The sequence below is a fragment of the Conger conger genome, chromosome 6 (genome assembly GCF_963514075.1).
Source record: "Conger conger chromosome 6, fConCon1.1, whole genome shotgun sequence".
Taxonomy (NCBI): Eukaryota; Metazoa; Chordata; class Actinopteri; order Anguilliformes; family Congridae; genus Conger; species Conger conger.
The window spans coordinates 41,622,297-41,641,592 of NC_083765.1; the positions used below are offsets into that span (position 1 = coordinate 41,622,297).

The 19,296-nt window shown below is 41.2% G+C and overlaps 1 protein-coding gene across 1 annotated transcript in view; it reads left to right on the plus strand.

Annotated features, from left to right (window-relative positions):
* The first annotated feature begins 274 nt into the window (after nt 1-274).
* spock3 (SPARC (osteonectin), cwcv and kazal like domains proteoglycan 3) overlaps nt 275-19,296 on the plus strand; it is a 55,556-nt gene continuing 36,534 nt past the window's right edge. The window contains exons 1-2 of the mRNA XM_061246629.1: nt 275-422; nt 583-714. Of these exons, the coding sequence (XP_061102613.1) occupies nt 583-714 (132 nt within the window). The 5' untranslated portion in view covers nt 275-422. The remainder of the gene's footprint in view (nt 423-582; nt 715-19,296) is intronic.

Sequence of the window (19,296 nt, forward strand, 5' to 3'; positions counted from 1 at the left end):
TATACATACATTAATTATTGAGTAAGTAGGCTGAATAAAAACAGCAGAAATTGCCACACATACGATTCATCACGTCAGTAATTGCACATGATGGCTTTATAACGCCATTTAAAGTCATTATCTTACTTAAATGAACAAATCAGTGATATAAATTGGAATTGTGGTCCGAATTGCTTCAACATAGACTCGTGCATTTGCGCTCTCTCTCTCTCTCTCTCTCTCTCTCCTGTGCACAGGGGAAAGCGTAGGGGTTGCTACGCGCGCTCTCGTCACCGCGAGATCGCGCTCAGTGCGGAGAACGGAGGACTGCCTGCGAGCCAGCAAAAACTAAAGTGCACTGCCGTCAGACGCAGCTGAGAGACCAGCGGAAAAGGCAGACAGAGCTGTCATCTTCATGCAACAGCGCTGAGATCGCTCGGAAGGTGATGGTTGCCCCAATTACATCGAATGCGTGGGGCCTGTATTTTAACCCTGCCATTCCTCTCGGTTCCGTCTTCTTTCCGTAAATAGACCGTGAAATGTACGGGGTTATAACGGTGTTCGAGTCTCTGACATTCCTTTTTGTCTCCCCATCTCTTGCAGATGCTGAACGCGGCGTTGTTGAGTGTTTGTGCGGTCGCTTGCTGTCAGGTTCTCCGGGCAGCAGCTAAATCGGACGGCGGAAATTTTCTGGATGATAAATGGCTCACAGGACGTTGGGATAAATTTCGAGACGTACGTAGATTTCTGAATGCTGATTTTTTTATTTCTACATATTTTTCGTAATTGGCGTAATAACGTCCCCTTTTCAGGTCGTGCTTGATGTATTTCGTGTTTTTGTATGGGTAGCCTACATAAAGGGACGTGCGCCGTAGCTCGAAATTGTTCACAAAGCCTGAACGAGGTTTGGATATCCGATAGCACTGCAGTTAACAGAATGAGCAGACATACTTTCTCATGAAAAATAATTATTGGCAAGTATGATTTGTCTCTCATATATTTGCGAGCAAAAACATGTCGTGCTTTTTTAGGACAGTTAGGGAACTAACCGTGCGAAGTTATAAAGCTAATTTAGTGGGCATCATTGCCGGTCGCGTTGTCTGTGATGGATAGTGTCGATGGGGTCCAAAGTCACAGTGGAGTGATTTTCGAGCAATAGTCCAAAGCTATATGGCGAATATTATCGCGAATTGGTTATAATACACAAGAGACCATTATTTTGCTATAGCCTAATGCATACACATATATCCGTGATAATAGTATTTTTCTAACCTTGTCTGTTCTGTTTGATGAAAACATTCAGTCACTGTAATGTTTTAAAGCAATGAAGCTGATGATTGATGTCTACAGAAACTCAATAGCAATTCCATTAGCAATTGCAATTTTCACAAATTGTTTTTAAAACAAAACCCCATGTAATGATTATCTCCCCCGGTGGGTAACATAATGGATTTGGATGATAAAACTGATGGATGAATGGATTAAAAATATATTTTATTTCTTCTAGAAGTCCCAGGAAAACTAGATCTTGTACAGTATTGCGAGACTTACAGAGGAAGCAAAAATTTACCCTGGCAATCCAATAAAAATAAAGAACGTGACATTAGCATTATATTAATCTGTAGGTATTAACCCTCCTATTATGTTTGGGGTCAATTTGACCCAATTTAGTGTTTGCCATCTCTTCAAATCAGTTAACCATGTTTCATATTGATACTGTATTACATAGTAAACATGCAATAAACATACTGCTATGCTAAGTCCTGTACCAACTTTGCATGCAGATGTTGTGTGTGGGGTTCTTTTTACCCTCTGTAACTGTATACAATTTCAGAAAATATACAACCATTTTTATTTTTGTCTCAGATTTCTTTGCAGATGATTCTGGTGGCACTTTCCCATACAGGTGCCAAACTTTCTCTTACTGTACCTCAGGCTCTAAAATAAATGTTTCTCACAGATTTTTCATATTTATGGATAAAAGATAGTAATTTTGGAAACAATAAGAAAGCGACAACCAACGTTTCAAAATATTTATATTACAAAAATTGTGTGTTTATTTAAACTGTTGGGCTCAATTAGACCACAAACATAAAATCGGTCACAAACTCTGAACCTAATAGGAGGGTTAATAAAGTGATGGTGTGAAAATAACTTGTTATTACAGTGATAACATGAATACCATTAGTAATGGTAAGGACAGGATTATATTTACCAGAATCGTTTCACTGGTAATGTCTTAAACATACTTGGAGCGGAATGTATCAACCAAAACAGATGTTAGTCAACACCAAAGTAACATTTCAAGACCTCAATTTCTACAACAAACTTCTGTTTCTGGGCCCAACAGCTGTGTGGATCTTATCAGGGCTTGAACCACGAACGTTCCAGCTCCCAGTCATGTACAGCACCTTAGCCACTAAGCTACAGGCTGCCCCATAAAAACATTTTTCTAAAATTCTCTGCAAAAGAGTAGGTGCTAAATGCAGGAACGCAACGTAAAAAGGTAAAGGTTTCACTTATAGTCAGTGTCTGTAGTTTAGCCGTGATTTTCAGGTTATCTCCTCACACTCAGAAGAAAACATGTCTGCACAAAGCTGTACTCTGTTGGTGCTACTCGCTGTTGTGTAGTATTGTGATCAAAATGGACTGGTCAGTGCCCTAGGGACTTTCACCTGATTGGCTGAGGTACTGTACACTGAGTTTGGAACAGCCACGGGAGGGGCGGAGCCACCTGCCAGTCATCAGTAGGCACAGTCGTCTCCCGGGAGACTTTTAAAATAGAAAAACTGACAAGGCTTTTCCTGAGCGTTCGGAAATAATACGCCTGTGATCTAACCTACATGGATCAGGAGAAAAGAAAAGAAAAACCTTTCTTCTCACCCCCCTTGTCTCTTGTGTATTTGTGTGCAATAAATCTTGCGGTGAATAATTTATACTGGAAGTACACGAGAAATGTGGAAATTACAGTGTGAAATGTCAAATATTACACATGGTATTATTTTAGCTGTCAATGATGTTACTTTTTTTATTTGGCGTGAGTCACCTCACCTCACACGCATACATAAAGATATTGGATGTCGTGTCAAAAACAGCCGAAAGAACATTGTGTCTAAAAATAATTTCTGTTAATGAGCTGATATTTAACCTTTTGGGTTATACTCTAATTTTATATGTCTACATTCATAAAGCTTTTCGATCTTCAGCTGTCCCTAGGCAACCAAGTAGTGTCACATTAATATTTGAGATACTACCAGAGCGTGCACGACCCAATAAACAACAAACAACTGCTTTGGGCCCCACGACCACTAGGGGGCCCCCTAAATACTCTAAAATATACACTCAGTGACCACTTTATTAGGTAGACCTGTACACTGGCTTGTTAATGCAAATATTTAACCAGTCAATCATGTAGCAGCAATTAAATTGATAAAAGCATGCAGACGTGGTCAAGAGGTTCAGCTGTTTTTCAGACCAAATATCAGAATCGGGAAGAAATGCGATCTAAGTGGAATGATTGTTGGTGCTAGACAGGGTGGATTGAGCATCTCAGAACCTGATGCAGGCAAAAACCTGTTCACGTGAGAGGTCAGAGGAGAAGGGCCAGACTGATGGTGACAGTAACGCAAATAACAACACATTACAACAGTAGTATGCAGAAGAGCGTCTCTGAACACACAATGCGTCAAATTTCCAAGTGGATAGGCTACAGCAGCAGAAGCCCAATACCTGTAAAAAAAACCTAATAAAGAGCTGACTGAGTGTATAAACATTACCAATAATGTTGGGTTGAGGGAAACCAAATCAGATCCTCCTGAGGGCCTCTCAATGGCTAGCGCCAGAACTTTCCGGAATGGTGCACAAAAGTGTCTTCCAGCATTCAAATTGTGATGATGTCCCCATTAGCTGCCTTAAAAGTGTGGCAAATTGACCCGGTGAAACAGTATATTAATGATCTTCTCCCTCATTAACCTACAGTGGAACCTTAATTAATGGGCCGTGCATGCGTACACACAGTAAAAACGCTTGGTGTTCATTTAACTCTGACAGACTTTAAATGAGTGCAAGCCCGATGCAGTGCACTATGTCAGCTTTATCACGTCATATTTTACTGTGGATGTTTTCAGCCACAAGGTCTGGAAAGAAACGGACATGTTGTTCAAAATCTACTCTGAGCAAGCACGATCCCTGCCGCATGCCATGTCTGTTAGCCTTGGAATGGACCTCTTATGTTTTAGTCCTGTTCACTTGAAAGCAAGTCTTAATTAGAACTGTGTACATTTGACCACTCAAGCTTGGTAGGCATTCTGCTCCCAGACACTGTAGATCAATGCTATCATTCAGTGCCAACCCAGGGGATTCTGTGTGTGTGTGTGTGTGTGTGTGTGTGTATGTTTGCTTGCTTGTTCTGAAATAATTATTTGTGATTGCAGGACTGCATGTATTTAACTATATTAAATATAAACAGAGCCTAAAATAGAGAGATTATTCAGTTATGATAATTTTTATTTGCAAATTAATTTTTATAAATGAGCAAATTATTCAGCCCAATACATTTCAAAGGTATGATATGATTTATTACTAAAACCCTCGACCAAGCATTTCGTTTCATGACAACATAGGTCTGGATTACTGTCCCACTATCAATTGCTGTGTACATCTTTGAATTATGCCTGAAATCTTGATTGTCTGTATTGATAATCCGTGTTATACCCCCATGTTAACTGAAAAATCTCCAGTTATTCTTATTTGCAAATAATTGCATGTGCTGCTCCTTTAAGTGTAAAAATAATTTCTTTATTTCAGTAATTTTAGTGATTACTGAACTGGGTGTGTCGGCAAGAAAGAGAGCCTGTATGTAATTGCAGGTATGAAGACAGGCTGATTGAATCCTGAGGTTCGTCAGGCATTTCATGATCTTAAGTGCTTTTATTTTAAGCCACGGAGCCTAATGTATCTCTGTTATAATAGCATCTTTTTTGATTGGCTTAATATGGGGAATTCACAATAATTTCACTGCTGGAGTGAAAGGTTACGCTGTCACGCCTCATTTAAGGTCCGTATGCCTGCAACTGGAAGAGATTCCTCGGAGAAGATTAGACGGTCATTATAATAAGCTCTAAGTAAAAAGGGCTTTTTGTTCTTTTTTACTTTATAGTTCCACGGGATAATTGCAGTTTCCTTCAGGGCCTGGAAGACATGTTGAGTTTAGCTGATGGCTCTTAAATGTGAGGCCTTCAGTTAGAGAGTGGCATATGGTAATACCTGTACCACTCTTTGTTTCTTCCTGTTTTTGTTCAGCGCGATGGCGGTACCCAAGGGGGTTGGCCTGCTTGCTCTTTTTCACGTGTGAAAGTAAACCGACCTCGCAACTATTCATAAGCGGTAAGGAGGAGCCGCTTTTGAACAAAAACATTTTGAACATTCCCTCAGACTCGCAGGGTGTAGCTGTGTCACATTATTGACATAACACACTTTTTTAACGCGTTATTCTTTGTTGTCGTGTTGAATATGTACTAAAACGACTACCCGAGGGTGCAATGTCAGTGGGTAATCAGGGTTTTTAAACGACACAACTTGAGGGTACAGACCAATTTCCTGTTCCACTGTTTCATGCTGGCTCTACAGAACATTAATCTTCCAGTAACGGGAGGACACACATCCTTTTGAAGTGGCAGAAATGAGAGGCCGTAACTTGCTTAATGTCAGAATTCTCCAGAGTGGCTTTAACTTACAGCCCATGGTAATACAGTTGGATATGTACTGAATCAGGTTAAGTACCATTGCTCAAGGGTGCGATGGCAGTGACCCGCCCGGGAATCAAACTCGCAACCTCCGTGTTATAAGTCTGACTCCCGGATAGCTGTAATACACTGCCACCCCCTATCTTTAGGGGTTACATCATTCGCTATTTCAATGCCAGTGTCCTAAGGACCAGGATATAATTATTTTGTCGGTCAAAACCTTGTGAAGTGTGTGTGCCTAAATCACAAATAAACCCAAGGGGATTTACAACCGAATGTTATTGTTTCCGGCATGTGGCGGTATTGCTACAAAGTGTATCTCTGGTTCTGTTTTCCCTGGGATGATGTTACGGTCTCCGTAAATGAGCTACGCTATCGCTGCTCCGTTTTGTTGACGTTGATGGCTTTTGGTTTTTATCTTGCGGCGACTGTGTGAAAGTGCTCTGAGGCTGTTTCTCACACCAGAGCGGAGGCCTTTGATATCCAGATTCCTTAGAGGACATCCTCTGTTGGCTTTATTGTTGATTGCGAGCGCAGTTATAGTACAGGCTCGGCCGGAGAGGACTGTCAACACAATCACATTTTCTTCCGATTATGTTCTCCGATATTACGCCGATGGAAGCTTCTCGGTCGTCGGCCCTTTTTAGACGTCATTATCAGGTGGCCGTAAACGCATACAGGAAACGGCGTGTGGTATTCATACGATCTGAGAGGTTATTTTTAAACATCAAATTTGCTACTCGAGCTACCTAATAAGGGTTAGGATGTGTGTGATGATCGGTTTACACTTTATAAAAGTAGCTATTTAAAGATGGTGATGCTCATGCTATTGACGAGTTCAGCACAAAGAGATTGACAGACTGATATGCAGTGTCGCACTTTTATATTGCCGTCTGTGTGACAGTGTTTAAAGTTATACACGGTCACAGCCAGACCTGATCCAGTGTGTCTGTCACTTCTGAAAGTGATGAGGAGACCTGTGAGGAGATAGACCTGCCTCTGGTGAAGGTTTTACAAACAGGGTAACCACCCACCTGGGTCATAACTTTAATCGGCTTCAAAATCTCATGCTGCCCATATGCATTTGCTACAGGGATAGTTCACCTGAGAAATGATTGTTGTGCATTCATCTTCTTGCCCCAAAAATGTTCTTTGATCCATCAAAGGCAGATCTTTGCACAATTGATTAGTTCATGAAAAAGACTCCGTACAGCCTAGTCTCGAAATGAATAGGAGTCCAGCTAACGTTCTCTTTGAAATACCAAAAACAATCAAAACGAATCGCACTGTTTGTGAAAAGAAGATATTTATTGCCTGGAACAGAAGTTATAAACTAGGTCTTGTGGAGACTTCTATATCCCATTTTGAGTTTGCTGGTACCTTGAAGCAGGTCTAGTTGTGACTGTGTGTGACTATAAAAAGTGTCTGCAGTATAAAGGTCTGACAGTCCAGGTCACAGTCTGTGAATCTGACTCTTAATCAAACCTGAAACTTGCAAGACAATGCTAAGGAACCAAGCAGTTGCCCAGACTTATTCATCTGAAACTTGGGAAAGAGGAATGAAAATAAATATGTGTCTATGAACTGAATTCTCATATTTAGATAGCAAAACATATGTCACTTGACCATATTTCCCAAATTAATAAGATATGAATCATCAACTCACAGTGAATTCATCTGCATATTTTATCTGTTTGAATCCATGACTGTTGAGTGGCCCTGTGCTCTAGAGATACTAAATATACTAAATCATCCACTTAATCATCTATCTTTCACACGCTCTCTGGCTGATAGTGGAAGAATATAAAGCTTGTTTACAAAGCTCTTTTGCCCAATCAGCTTAGATTGATTCATGGAAATGTAAGGAGCTGAAATCTCAATATGGTGTAACAGCGTAGCAAATTTTTAATCACATAACCGCATCATTGCCTTGTGCTGCACCTTGTTATACTATCTATTTTCATCCCTGCACATGAGAGAAAATGATTCCCATACCCATTGCATGTATCTTCTGAAAAAGCAACCTTAAAGGCTTTGTCATCTTCTCTTTTTTTTTTCATTTTCATTTCCTGTGAACTTTATTTGTATTTCGTCATGCACTTGCTGTTTCAGGTAACCATTCCGTGGACAATTTGTCATAAAGCAGCTTTTGTTGTTCTTGATTGTTTTTTTTGTTTTTTTTCAACTTTATTCTTTTTGGCATTGTCAAAGTTTTTGACTTATTCACTTTGAAAATATCAGTCACTTCACTCTAATTCACTTACAGAATATCAGTCACTGCACTAGCTGACAGCGTTTGGTGAGTACGGCTGGTCGTCCATTTTGTGTCAGCACATGCTGAGCCTCCAGGCCATTTTCTCATGCCACTGGACTAAAAAACGAGCTTCCCCTGGCAATGTACAGCTGCCGATACGTCGAAGACCTGTCGTCGTTTCAGAAGGGAAATAATATTTGTAACCATTTACAACCGCAGTTTGTTATGGGGATTGCGGCTAACGATCGGTGAAAACGGTCGGTTAAAAGCGGTCAGTTAAAGGTCTGCTGCCACACATCCAGTGTTCTGCTATGAAACAGATTCTTCCTCTGTTGGTGAATGGGCTGAGAAACAGCTGTTGCTGGAGTTGTGTGAAGGTCTAACCCAAGGCTGTTCATCTGCCAGATTTCACCCAAAGTACATATAGAACTCTTGGCCTTGCGGTCACTGAGATGGGAAAATAATATGCATGCAAATTTCAGCCTACCTCCCACTGGAAACCGTGACAGGTAACAACTATGCATATTTTAAGACTGCTTCAAATTCCCTTACACACCTGTATATTTTATGCATAGGCCATTTAGAATTTGTAGGAATAAATTTGACATTTTCTGGCCCAGGTGTGTGACTTTTAAAAATGATCTGGACTCCCTTGAAGAGCCCAGGTTTAACCAGTGTTCCCAACAAGTGAGCTGGTTAGCTGATGAGCATGAAAGCATCAGCATAATAATTAAAAATGTTTGAAACATATCATCACAATGTGTTTTTTAGCTGAAGCTTTTCTCCAATGTTAGACTAAGCAGGGGGCAATCCCCTCAGGAGGAATTTAAGGTTGAGGGCCTTGCTCAAGTTCCCAGCAGCTGTGCAGATCTTATATTGGCTTCACCGGGGCTTGAACCACCAACCTTCTGTGTCCCAGCCATGTGCTACTGTCTGGCCTGTTTTTTTTTCATTAAATTATAGTTCTTGTTGCTTCCGTCATTGATCAATTATACAGAAACATGTGTATGTTTTTCATTTTGCAATTTTAATAGGCCTTGGCAGTCTGACGTAACCCAGAGCAAAACCTTCGCCCGTACACGGATTTCCATTTCAAAGCTGAATTGGAAAAAAATGAATGGAGTTTCACAGAACTGTCTCTGTCACAGCTGGCATTTAAAACGTTCATGTTTTTATCAGCACACATTTAGCACTGGATGCATTGAATTCCAATGGTGGTTTTCAGCCAAAATAATTATTTTGCTCGCAAAAAGTTAATACTACTGCCCATGTTATACACATCACCACTATTGACTCCATGACAAGGCTTCTCAGACTAGTCAAAGCTACTGTTAGCCAGCAAGACATTTAAAGCAACCACTTAAATAATTTGTGGAAAGTACTAACGATAACACTAAGCTAAGAAAAATAACAACAATACAGATATTTACCACGATGTACATGGGTAACAGCCATTGGCAATGCACGTGAACTTCCAATATTGCCCTATTGTTCAACAGGTTGCTAACCACCCAGCTGTTAGCAGTGTTCTTTTTAGACTTACACTGCATTTATTTAGATGATAAAAAATGGATGAAAAGCATAATTTCTTTCAGAAACAAGCAAATGTCCAAATGTCATAATTTATCTTAGAGGATTTAGAAAAACATTCGGTTCCCATAGATTTTTTGATCCAGAAGTCTTGAAAATGCTAACGAACCCGAAGGGAATGACAACACAGCTTCTGAGGCCTGTATAAATAGCCTCTTTTGAGCCTCACAGATAAAGTAGTGTTCAAATGGTTTTGTTTGCAATGGAAGAAATGATGCATGAGAACTTGCCAACCTTTTGATATGGTTATTTGAATCAGTTGAAGCAGTGCGAAGTATTATTGCCGTGAACCATGTTCTGACTGATGTCATGTACTAAGTTTGGGTGTTTATGCAGATGGAGGTGATCTTGGTAGCCCATTCTTATGCAGAAGAAAAAGAAGAAAAAAACCATGTCCTGACATTGATAGGGATACTGGGATACAGGAGGGGCACTCATTCCTGATGGGCTGTCAGACGTTCTGACTCGTGGCTGTGGTTAAGCACCCGTGACACTCATCGTAAAGTGTCGGCCACTCCCTTTTGTCACGGTCAAACTCCCAAACCAGCTTTCAGTCTTAACGTTCAATCGTCCCCCTAATTTAAGTGCCCAGATAAATCCTTCTCTCTCCAGCCATTGGCTGTGTATTGAGTGCTCAGGTCTATAATATCTGTTATACATCATCCGGGTGAAGGCTACGCTTTGGTGGTGCTTGGGGTGAGCATCATTACACCACCCACAGTGAAAGTCTTTGAGAAGACGAATGGAATCCATTATTATTTGTGTATTTCGTAGTTATGTATTTACTCTTTCCTGTATTATGGATTGAAGGCTCTCCTGGGGAGGGAACATGGTGGCAGAGTAAAGGGGGTTTGTGGCTGTGTGGCAGAGATAAGTTTGTGAATCACATTTTTATTCCGCAAATTCCTGCTCTTATTCAAAAATGTAATTAAAAAATGTAGTGCATAAAAGGTCTAACAATATTTTTTTTCACAACAGCCGTACATTTCTCCTGCAGAAATGTTCTTCATTAATCGAGTCGGGCTTGATCTGATGAAAGCTGAATTGCTTTGAAGCCTGAAACTTCTGAAACGGCAGCAAGTCGGAAGTGGAATTTAGAGCGAAATTAGGAAATTGCATGTTGGCTTCTGCCTTTAAAGAGAAAGTGCTCGTTCTCATCACCAGATTGGCACAGACGTGCTATGATGTTCCCGGGACAGGTTTCAGCTGCCTTTCACATGCCTGTCTAAGCAGTATGCAGTAAACAGTATGCAGTATGCTAGTACACAGGACGCAGGACACATAGACGGGAGAGCCAGTGTCCTTGGATGACCGGCGTGACGATCTCCCCCCGTGCGTCTGTGAGCGTGTTGTTAAGGCAGCGGCAGTGTGAATCTATTTTAATCCTTCTAAGTAGTGATTCTGGATGTCCAGGTAAAGTATGCGAGCCGGCTGTTCGCAGGAGACTGATTTTGTGGTTACCATGGCATTGCCGACTGTTGAAAAATGTGTGGATCGAGGAGCTGGCCTGTTGCTTAACCTCTCATAACAGTCTTGGATAAATTCTTCTTTCTGTCTCCAAGGGCACTGGTAATACATAGCCCCAGATATCAATCTGGACACTCCACCAAGGATCAATAATATCTTTTTTAAAGTAGTGACTTATCCTTAGATAAGTGAGAGTCCATCCTTGCATTTGTGAAATGGATTCCCCTATCAGCTGGCCTGCACCGGGGAATGTTTCTCTAGGCCATACACCATATGCCGTTCATCAGTTTTAAGCATTTACCCTTAATTTCACCTGCTGCTAAAACCATGTCGTTTTGTACACCTAAGTAGCACAAAAAAATAAAGCTCACCGAATATACTCTTTTTTGATAACTGCACAACTGCATTGTGGGTAATTTCAGTCTTGGCCTAACTGACAATGAGAATGAGTCTCCCAGAAATATCCATCCATTATGCATTCACTATGTAGTTTAGTTCAGGGGTACCAGAATTGATTTGCTGTAGGAGGGCAAGTATGAAAATTACTGAATGTTTTATTGGAAATCTGTAGAGAAGATTTCTAACCATAACTAGAGGGTTATTTGCTGCCTCTTTATATGAAAAAATTGTGAGAAGTGTCTGTGTGTGTGTGTTTGTGTACATACAATACATCAATGTGCAATGTGTTCATACAGTACATGCATTTGTGCATGTTTGTGTTCATGTGCGTGTGTGCTTGTGTGTATGTGTGTGTGTGTGTGTTTCTGTGTATGTGTGCTTGAATGTGCCTGCATGTTTGTGCGTCTGTATGTATTTTCCTGTGGACATGTGTGGATGAATGTTTGTAGATACAGTTGTCTATTAGGGCTGCACGATATATCATATATATATTTATCGTCATCGAGATATGAACATGGGTGGCACGGATGGTGCAGTGGGTAGCACTGCCGCCTCACAGCAAGGAGGTCCTGGGTTCGAATCCCCGTCGGCCGGGGCCTCTCTGTGCAGAGTTTGCATGTTCTCCCTGTGTCTGCGTGGGTTTCCTCTGGGTACTCCGGTTTCCTCCCACAGTCCAAAGACATGCAGGTTAGGCTGATTGGAGAGTCTAAATTGCCCATAGGTATGAGTGTGTGAGTGAATGGTGTGTGTGCCCTGCGATGGACTGGTGACCTGTCCAGGGTGTATTCCTGCCATTCGCCCAATATATGCTGGGATAAGCTCCTGCCCCCCCTGCGACCCTGTTCAGGATAAGCGGGTTAAGATAATGGATGGATGGATGGATGGAGATATGAACATGCCAGATAAACACATCACAAAAGACTGCTTGAACTCATTAAAATGTTATTCTGTTTAATTGATTGGCTGTTCATGTACAAATGTTCAATAAAAGCATGTAGCAAATAATGTATTACATCTTTTTATTCAGTGGGCAGAGGCCATGTCGACATGCTACATTTAACAGCGGTATCGCATATCTCATATTTTGTGCATATTGTGCAGCCCTATTATATATGTGTGCATATATATATATAGATATGTGTGTGTGTGCTTACACCCACATGTGTGTGCGTTAGTGTTTGCATGTCTGTGTACGCAGGTTCATGCTTGCATGTGTGAGTTTGCGTGTTTGAGCATTCCTGTGCGTGTATGCATGTTTATGTTGGTGTGCGTGCCTGGTGGACCAGTTACCAGCTCAGACAAGCTACCAGCACTAGCTGGTTGACCAGCTCATACCCAGCAAGACTGGCTTTATGACCAGCTTGGCCATGCTGGTTGACCAGCTCATACCCAGCTAGACCAGCTTCATGAACAGCTTGACCAGCTCAATTTTTAAACTGGTCTAGCTGGCATAGCTGGATTTTACAGCAGAGCAATGAGCCACCATGCCACAGAGCCTTGGGTTGATAAACAGATAAAACCATTCATAACAGACTTTAACTCGTATAGTGTGTGGCTGTATAGTCCCCTCTGCCTTTCACTTTTCGTGTTCCTCCTTGGTCTGTGCATCCTTGTTTATTTTATTGCTTGTGTGACCAGCGCATAAGCGTTGTTGGTTTAGCTCATAGTTGATATTGTTGGACGGTATGAACTCTTGACACGTTTGTCCGCAAACAGCCGCATTCTGCTTGCACATTATGTGCCAGTGTTACGCACGCATGCTTTTATGCATTTATGATATGCTGATAATGCATTTCAGCATGAAGACCATAAAATGGTAATCCGGCATGGGTGGATTTAAGGGGGGATGGACCGAATATGGCATTGATTACATTAACATCCTCTCTCACTTGCAGTACCGTCTGTTCTCGGTACAGTAGGGCCACCTTAAACGACGGCGATTACACCGTTTTCCGTGTTTCCGCTGACAACACCTCATTACCCGCAGCAACACAATATTTCTGTGCTCTGGAAGTATAGGTGGAAGCCATTTTCCTCATGTCTCCTTTTTCATTTTCCTTCCTCCCATTGTTGTCTTGTAACCTAGCACCTAGCTTTCCCCGCACGAAGCGCAATAATTCACACACGTTCAAAAGCAAAAAAAAAAAAACATTAGGGTTAGCATTAGCGTTTGCGTTAGCATTAGTCTCCCGCAATGCAAGGTCTCCGTAATGCTTTTTCTGCCACAGCATGAGGTCAATCACCATTTCCCATAATTATTATATTGCTGGTTTTAATGCGCTGCTGCCTGTATAGCTCTGTAAGCCTCAGGTGCACTTGTTGCCACTGGAAAGCTATTTTGCTCATTGCAAATTTGCATGATTCTTTTCGGGAGGGAATCTAGTGCCACGCGTTAGCAGAAGGATTTGGCTTTTTTTAGACCAGGGCTTGGATTTGATTGATTCGATGGGAGCAGAAATTTGTACATGTAGCCCATTAGTGGATGGGCCCCTCAGGCAGCTCTTGGGCCAGGGAGAGGCTCTTCTTCATTATTCATGCTGCCCATGTATGCTGAAACGAGCCTGCGTCTGTGTTGCTTTACAAACGCATTTATTTATTTGAAGCGTAAGTCAGACAGGCCTTTCTCTCAGACCTCCGGAGTGCTCACATTCACACAGGTCGCCACAACGGACACATTGTTCGTATTCCTCCGAGGTTAGCCACAGTGCGCTAAAGATTAAGTTGGGCAAATAAGACATTTTGTACTTGCACACATGTGTCAAAGCTGAGGTCCGACCCTTCCCGGTTCCTGACGTCTCTGATGCATCTTCTCGCCAACGTGCCTTTGAACCACCTTGGCACCGACAGAGTCGGGTTACAGAAAATAACTCTTATGATGAAATGAGTAAGATAGATATTGAAATCCGAAATGTCGACGTCTATGTCAGTTCAGTTCATCCTTGCCGTTTTTTAAATCGAGTTATTTCAGTTAGAGAAAGGATATGATATACGGGCACCCTGGAGTTGCCTGGAGTTTTTTTATCCATTAAAATTGCTTGGGCAGTCATTCATTGAATCTAGTGGCCACTTTATTGCAATATGTCCACTGGGCAATAGGGACTTTTTGGCCTAAATTCAATCAACATTTGCCCCGAACTCTGACTTACAATTAAATGCAAATATGCCTTTTATTTCTTACAAACAATATTTGGTGAGTTCTGCAAGCACTGGGTGAGTGAGTTTGTGAAGAAAAAGTTAAGGACAAATATTGATTGGATACAGGCCTGTATTATTTTATTTTGAATGAATGCTTTAGCCAAGGCCTTGAGCTGCAGGTTCAATCATCTGCAATTTCAAACTTAAAAAGAAATTGGGAGCTCTTTACTCTGAGGTATGAAGGTATGAAAAGTGCCTAAGAAGGTAGAAATGCTTCGGCAAAAAACTGTTTTTGAGATTTTATGGCAAAAAAGGTTGGTGTTTTACAACAAATTTGCAATGCCTACATCTAAATAGAGGACTTCCTTTGGGGGACTTCCAAGGAATCTCTCATCTCTCTAGGAAGGACAGTGAAAACACCTTTGGCTCCACAATAGAGGACTTTTTAATTGTTGTGACCCCATTTCATATCAGTGATCATCTATATACATTCTCAAAATATTGTATTATTATGCAGTATGCTTACAAATAAGGAGCAAGCCTGCTTTTGAATAATAAATAGCATGTGAAATTGTGGAAGGTGTTTGTCTTGTTGATGAGGGTTGGGTATTTGACAAAAACGTCAATCAATGGACCTCAATGAATATATTAGTATGCAGTACAAGATTATGCTGTTGTGATTATTGTACTTGCTATCTGAGGAGAGTGCAAGGAGAGGGAGAGGTAGGGGGAGGGTGACAGGCAGGGCAAAGTGCAAACACTTATTTTTTCTGAATATAATACAGTATACAGAATACAGTATTTTACACGTCATAAGACCCATAATATCATTCAGTTTCCATGCGTCCTTTTGGACTCTCCAAATATCCTTTTCGGAAAACTGGCTGGACATAGCTTAGAAAACAATGCAGAATGCTCATTTCGGTGGTATTGTCATCGCATTTCAAAAGGGGATTTGTCCAGTGTGGCCTGTGGCCCCCTTGTGTTTCTAAGTGTGTCAGGCATCGCCACAATAATCTGTAATCACTCAAAAACAGAAACTCTTTTCAGTGAGAAATAAATCCACTTCCACTGTGTGTGAGCTTCTGTAACTTTGATTCAGTAATAGACTCTTTGAAAACAAACCCCAAAAGGTTACCTTCCAGAAGACACCAGGATTATCCCTGTAGTCTAAAGGGTTCAACAATAGTAGGCATTTAATTTTGGGTATGTCATTTTGAAGCTTGTGCTAAGAAAAGGGGGTATACCTAAGGGGTTATCAAGCTTTATGTTACATTACATTACAATTCCTTAGCAGAGACTCTTATCCAGAGCAACATGCAGAACTGGAGAACATCAGTGTCTCTTGGAAAAACAAAAATGTGACGCCAAATGGGGCTATGTAAAGTCTGGCTAGGCCCTTGCTCATTTTGCACTCTGCCCGGCTATGCTGCCTGCTAGCTGTTGCCGCATCTGCCCTGATGCAATCATACAAAGCTGCCCTGCTGCCTGGTTCATTCTGAATGCCAAATCCATTGCGCTGCCTGGCTCTTTCTGCTGCACTGCCTATTTTTTGGAATGCTGCCATTGCCCTTATTGCATGCTATTACTACTTTTGCTAGCTGCTTTTGCTCAAATTATCTTGCTATTCTAAATTCATGCCTTCAAAAACTTTGGCGCTCTCACCACCACCCAAGCATCCACTGGTGAGCTGTGCTTCTCAAGATCCCCATGGGGTCCTTGTTTCGGCATGTTTACAACATGGGAGTGTAAAGCAGGATGTGCTACTCTGCAGGGCTTAATTCATCCTGAGTTGTCTGACTGAAATACCATTATTCAAAGGGAAACCCAAACAAAGGGGTGTTGTTTTGTCTATATACTATGTATACTCAGTGAGCACTTTATTAGGTATTTATTAGACTTCTACTGCTGTATCCTATCCACTTAGTGTTATGATGCGTTGTGTGTTCAGAGATGCTCTTCTGCATACCACTGTTGTAATGTGTGGTTATCTGCGTAACTGGCACCGTTGCTTTGACCAGTCTGGCCATTCTCCTCTGACATCTGTCATTAACGAGGCGTTTCTGTCTGCAGAACTGCTGCTCACTGTATTTTTGTTTTGTTTTTTGCACCATTCTTTGAGACTAGTGTGCATGAAGATACTCAAACCACCCTGTCTGCCACCAACAATCATTCCATGGTCAAAGTTACTTAGATCACACTTAGATTGTTTTCCCATTCTAATGGTTGATGTGAACATTACCTGAAGCTCCTGACCCGTATCTACATGATCCTATACATTGCACTGCTGCCACACAATTGGCTGATTAGATAACTGCATGAATATGTAGGCGTACAAGTGTTCCCAATGCAGTGCTCAGTGAGTGTATATTTCTTCTTTTGTCTTTATACTTTTTTATCACTGTTAATCTATAAACACCATCTGAGGTAATCGGTAATGAGTATTTGAGATGTCTTATTACAAGTCTCATTACTAGGCTGTGCCTTCCGAATTACAGCAGTGCATGTTCTCCCCACCTTACAATTATGAACTGAAAAAAGGAAGCAAGAACTAAATTAACTTGCAATGGCTACCTTATGAATACAGTGTATAGCTTTTATGTTCTTACAGAAATGAAAAGTACTGCAGTGTATTTGTGAAAAGAAAGGACTCTATGATGTATTGTAGAGATGAAAAGTAAAAATGGAGTGGCTATGATGTCATGAAAGTCTCTCTCAGCCAATCAGAATGACTGTATAGCTAGCCTTGACGATGACTTGAGTGACTGGCAGTTTTCTTCCTGGAATCTTGGGATGACTTCATATTCCGTCAGTGGCTTTTAAATACTTGAATTGAAAAATGCCTGTAGTGTTCAATGAGGTCTTGTTCAGTCAGTGAATTGAATTTCAGTTGAGTCTACGTGCTAAGGGAGAGCAGGGGCACGGTGTATAACACGGTTTCTAGACCTACGGCAGTTACCGTGATTTCATTTTACTCTGAGGGTCTGCGTCCTTCCCGCCGTTCCCCTAAACGACACATCAGATTCCCACTCTCCGCTCCGAGGAATGACATGTCACCGCGACCCAGCAGTAGGTTTAATTTCATAAGTGAAAGGTTCAGATGGCCCAGGGTTTTTGTGGTGAGCTCATCTTCTTTAAATAATAAGATTACGTCTGTCTCCCTCGTCTCCTTGAGTTTGGCGGCTGTGACCTTTGAGCGGAGTGCCGCTCTCTCCGTCCTGCAGCGTGGTTTTAGCCCCCCGGCTGTGAGTGAACGTCACTAAGCTCGTCCGTCACTCGCCCGTACCCAGATCTGACAGGTGTGAGATGGGTTTTTAGGATCCATTACCAGGTCAGCTTTAGGGCCAGACGTTAAGCCCTTCCCAGCCACGTTTATGAAGGAGGGCCCCGGTCTGTCTGTGCTAGAGGACCGCGCTCTGCGTATGTTTAATAATTCATTACAATTATGGAGTGTAATTATATTGTATTTATATCCTGAATAAGCATTGCTGTTTTGTCATATCCAGTGCATTACATTGCACGCCAGAGCATTCTGCGGATGCAGCTGTCCAGAAGGTCTTTTAGTGGAGGAACATAATCGCACCTGAGCAACATCATGCTAAATATAACATCAGATTCTATGAGCAACATTGCCATACTTTTCGCAACTATGAAAAACAATGCAGTACATATGCAGCATATCCACTTCCCATGGATACTGCTAGTAATAGAACAGTAATGGCACACATTGTTATTTCATTGTTTATTATATTTGTATCAGCATATTACTTCTTCATGCTTAGATTTGTGAAGGTTTACCCAAAATGTTTGTCCATGTTTCAGAAGGTATAATATGTAATGATGCATAAAGAGTAATACAATAAATCTTAATTTGGGTGTTAGACAATTACATTCAGATAAACAAAGTGCATTTTCTTACCTCTCTGGCAGATTATTTTCCTTATTTTCAACAAATTTCTTTCAAATAATATTTCATTGATCTTATTTAAAAAGTTTATTTTACAGTCTAAAATCCTTTGCTGTATATGGGATACTGAAGTATATTGGAGTCTGCAGCATCTCATTTTAAATATGACACCCATGGAAATTCGTAATTAAATAAAATATTATTTTATTTTGCATTGCATTATAGTTTGATTAGGATTTGATTATCATAGCGAGGGCATTTCACACTTTGAATGTGTGGTGCTTTTCTCACTGTAAATTATTTTGTGTGTTCTTGTGTCCAGCTTGTGCTTCAGGCTTCTGTTATCTTGCCATCTAAACCTCCTATATAATAGTCCAGGCATAGGCTCTTCCTGTCTCTGTGTTTACCCTCCCGGGTCACTTCCTGTTTAAAGAATAGCCCAGAGCTTTGTGGCTAAACAGTTTGGTTCTCAGGAGTGAAGTTATATAATCCAGTGTACATTCTCCCCAAACAGCTACAGCACCTATTTAACCCTGCCCCTGTCACTGTCCATGTAAACAAGATTTGTTCATAATGTCCTAGAAATCAGTAACTGATTCAGAAACCAGATGAGGTGAATGAGCCGTGTAATAACACGCTTTAATTTATCAAATGAAATTCTGGGTAACACTGAACACCAGCAGGCCCTGCCACTCTCCTGGCTGGTCTGGGCGAAAAAAGAAGAAATAGAAAGCATGTCAGAACTCTATTGTGTGTTCTGACATGAAAAAAATGTAATGTTTGAAACAGAAACCCAGAATTGTCCCTGTTTTGGTTTCTAC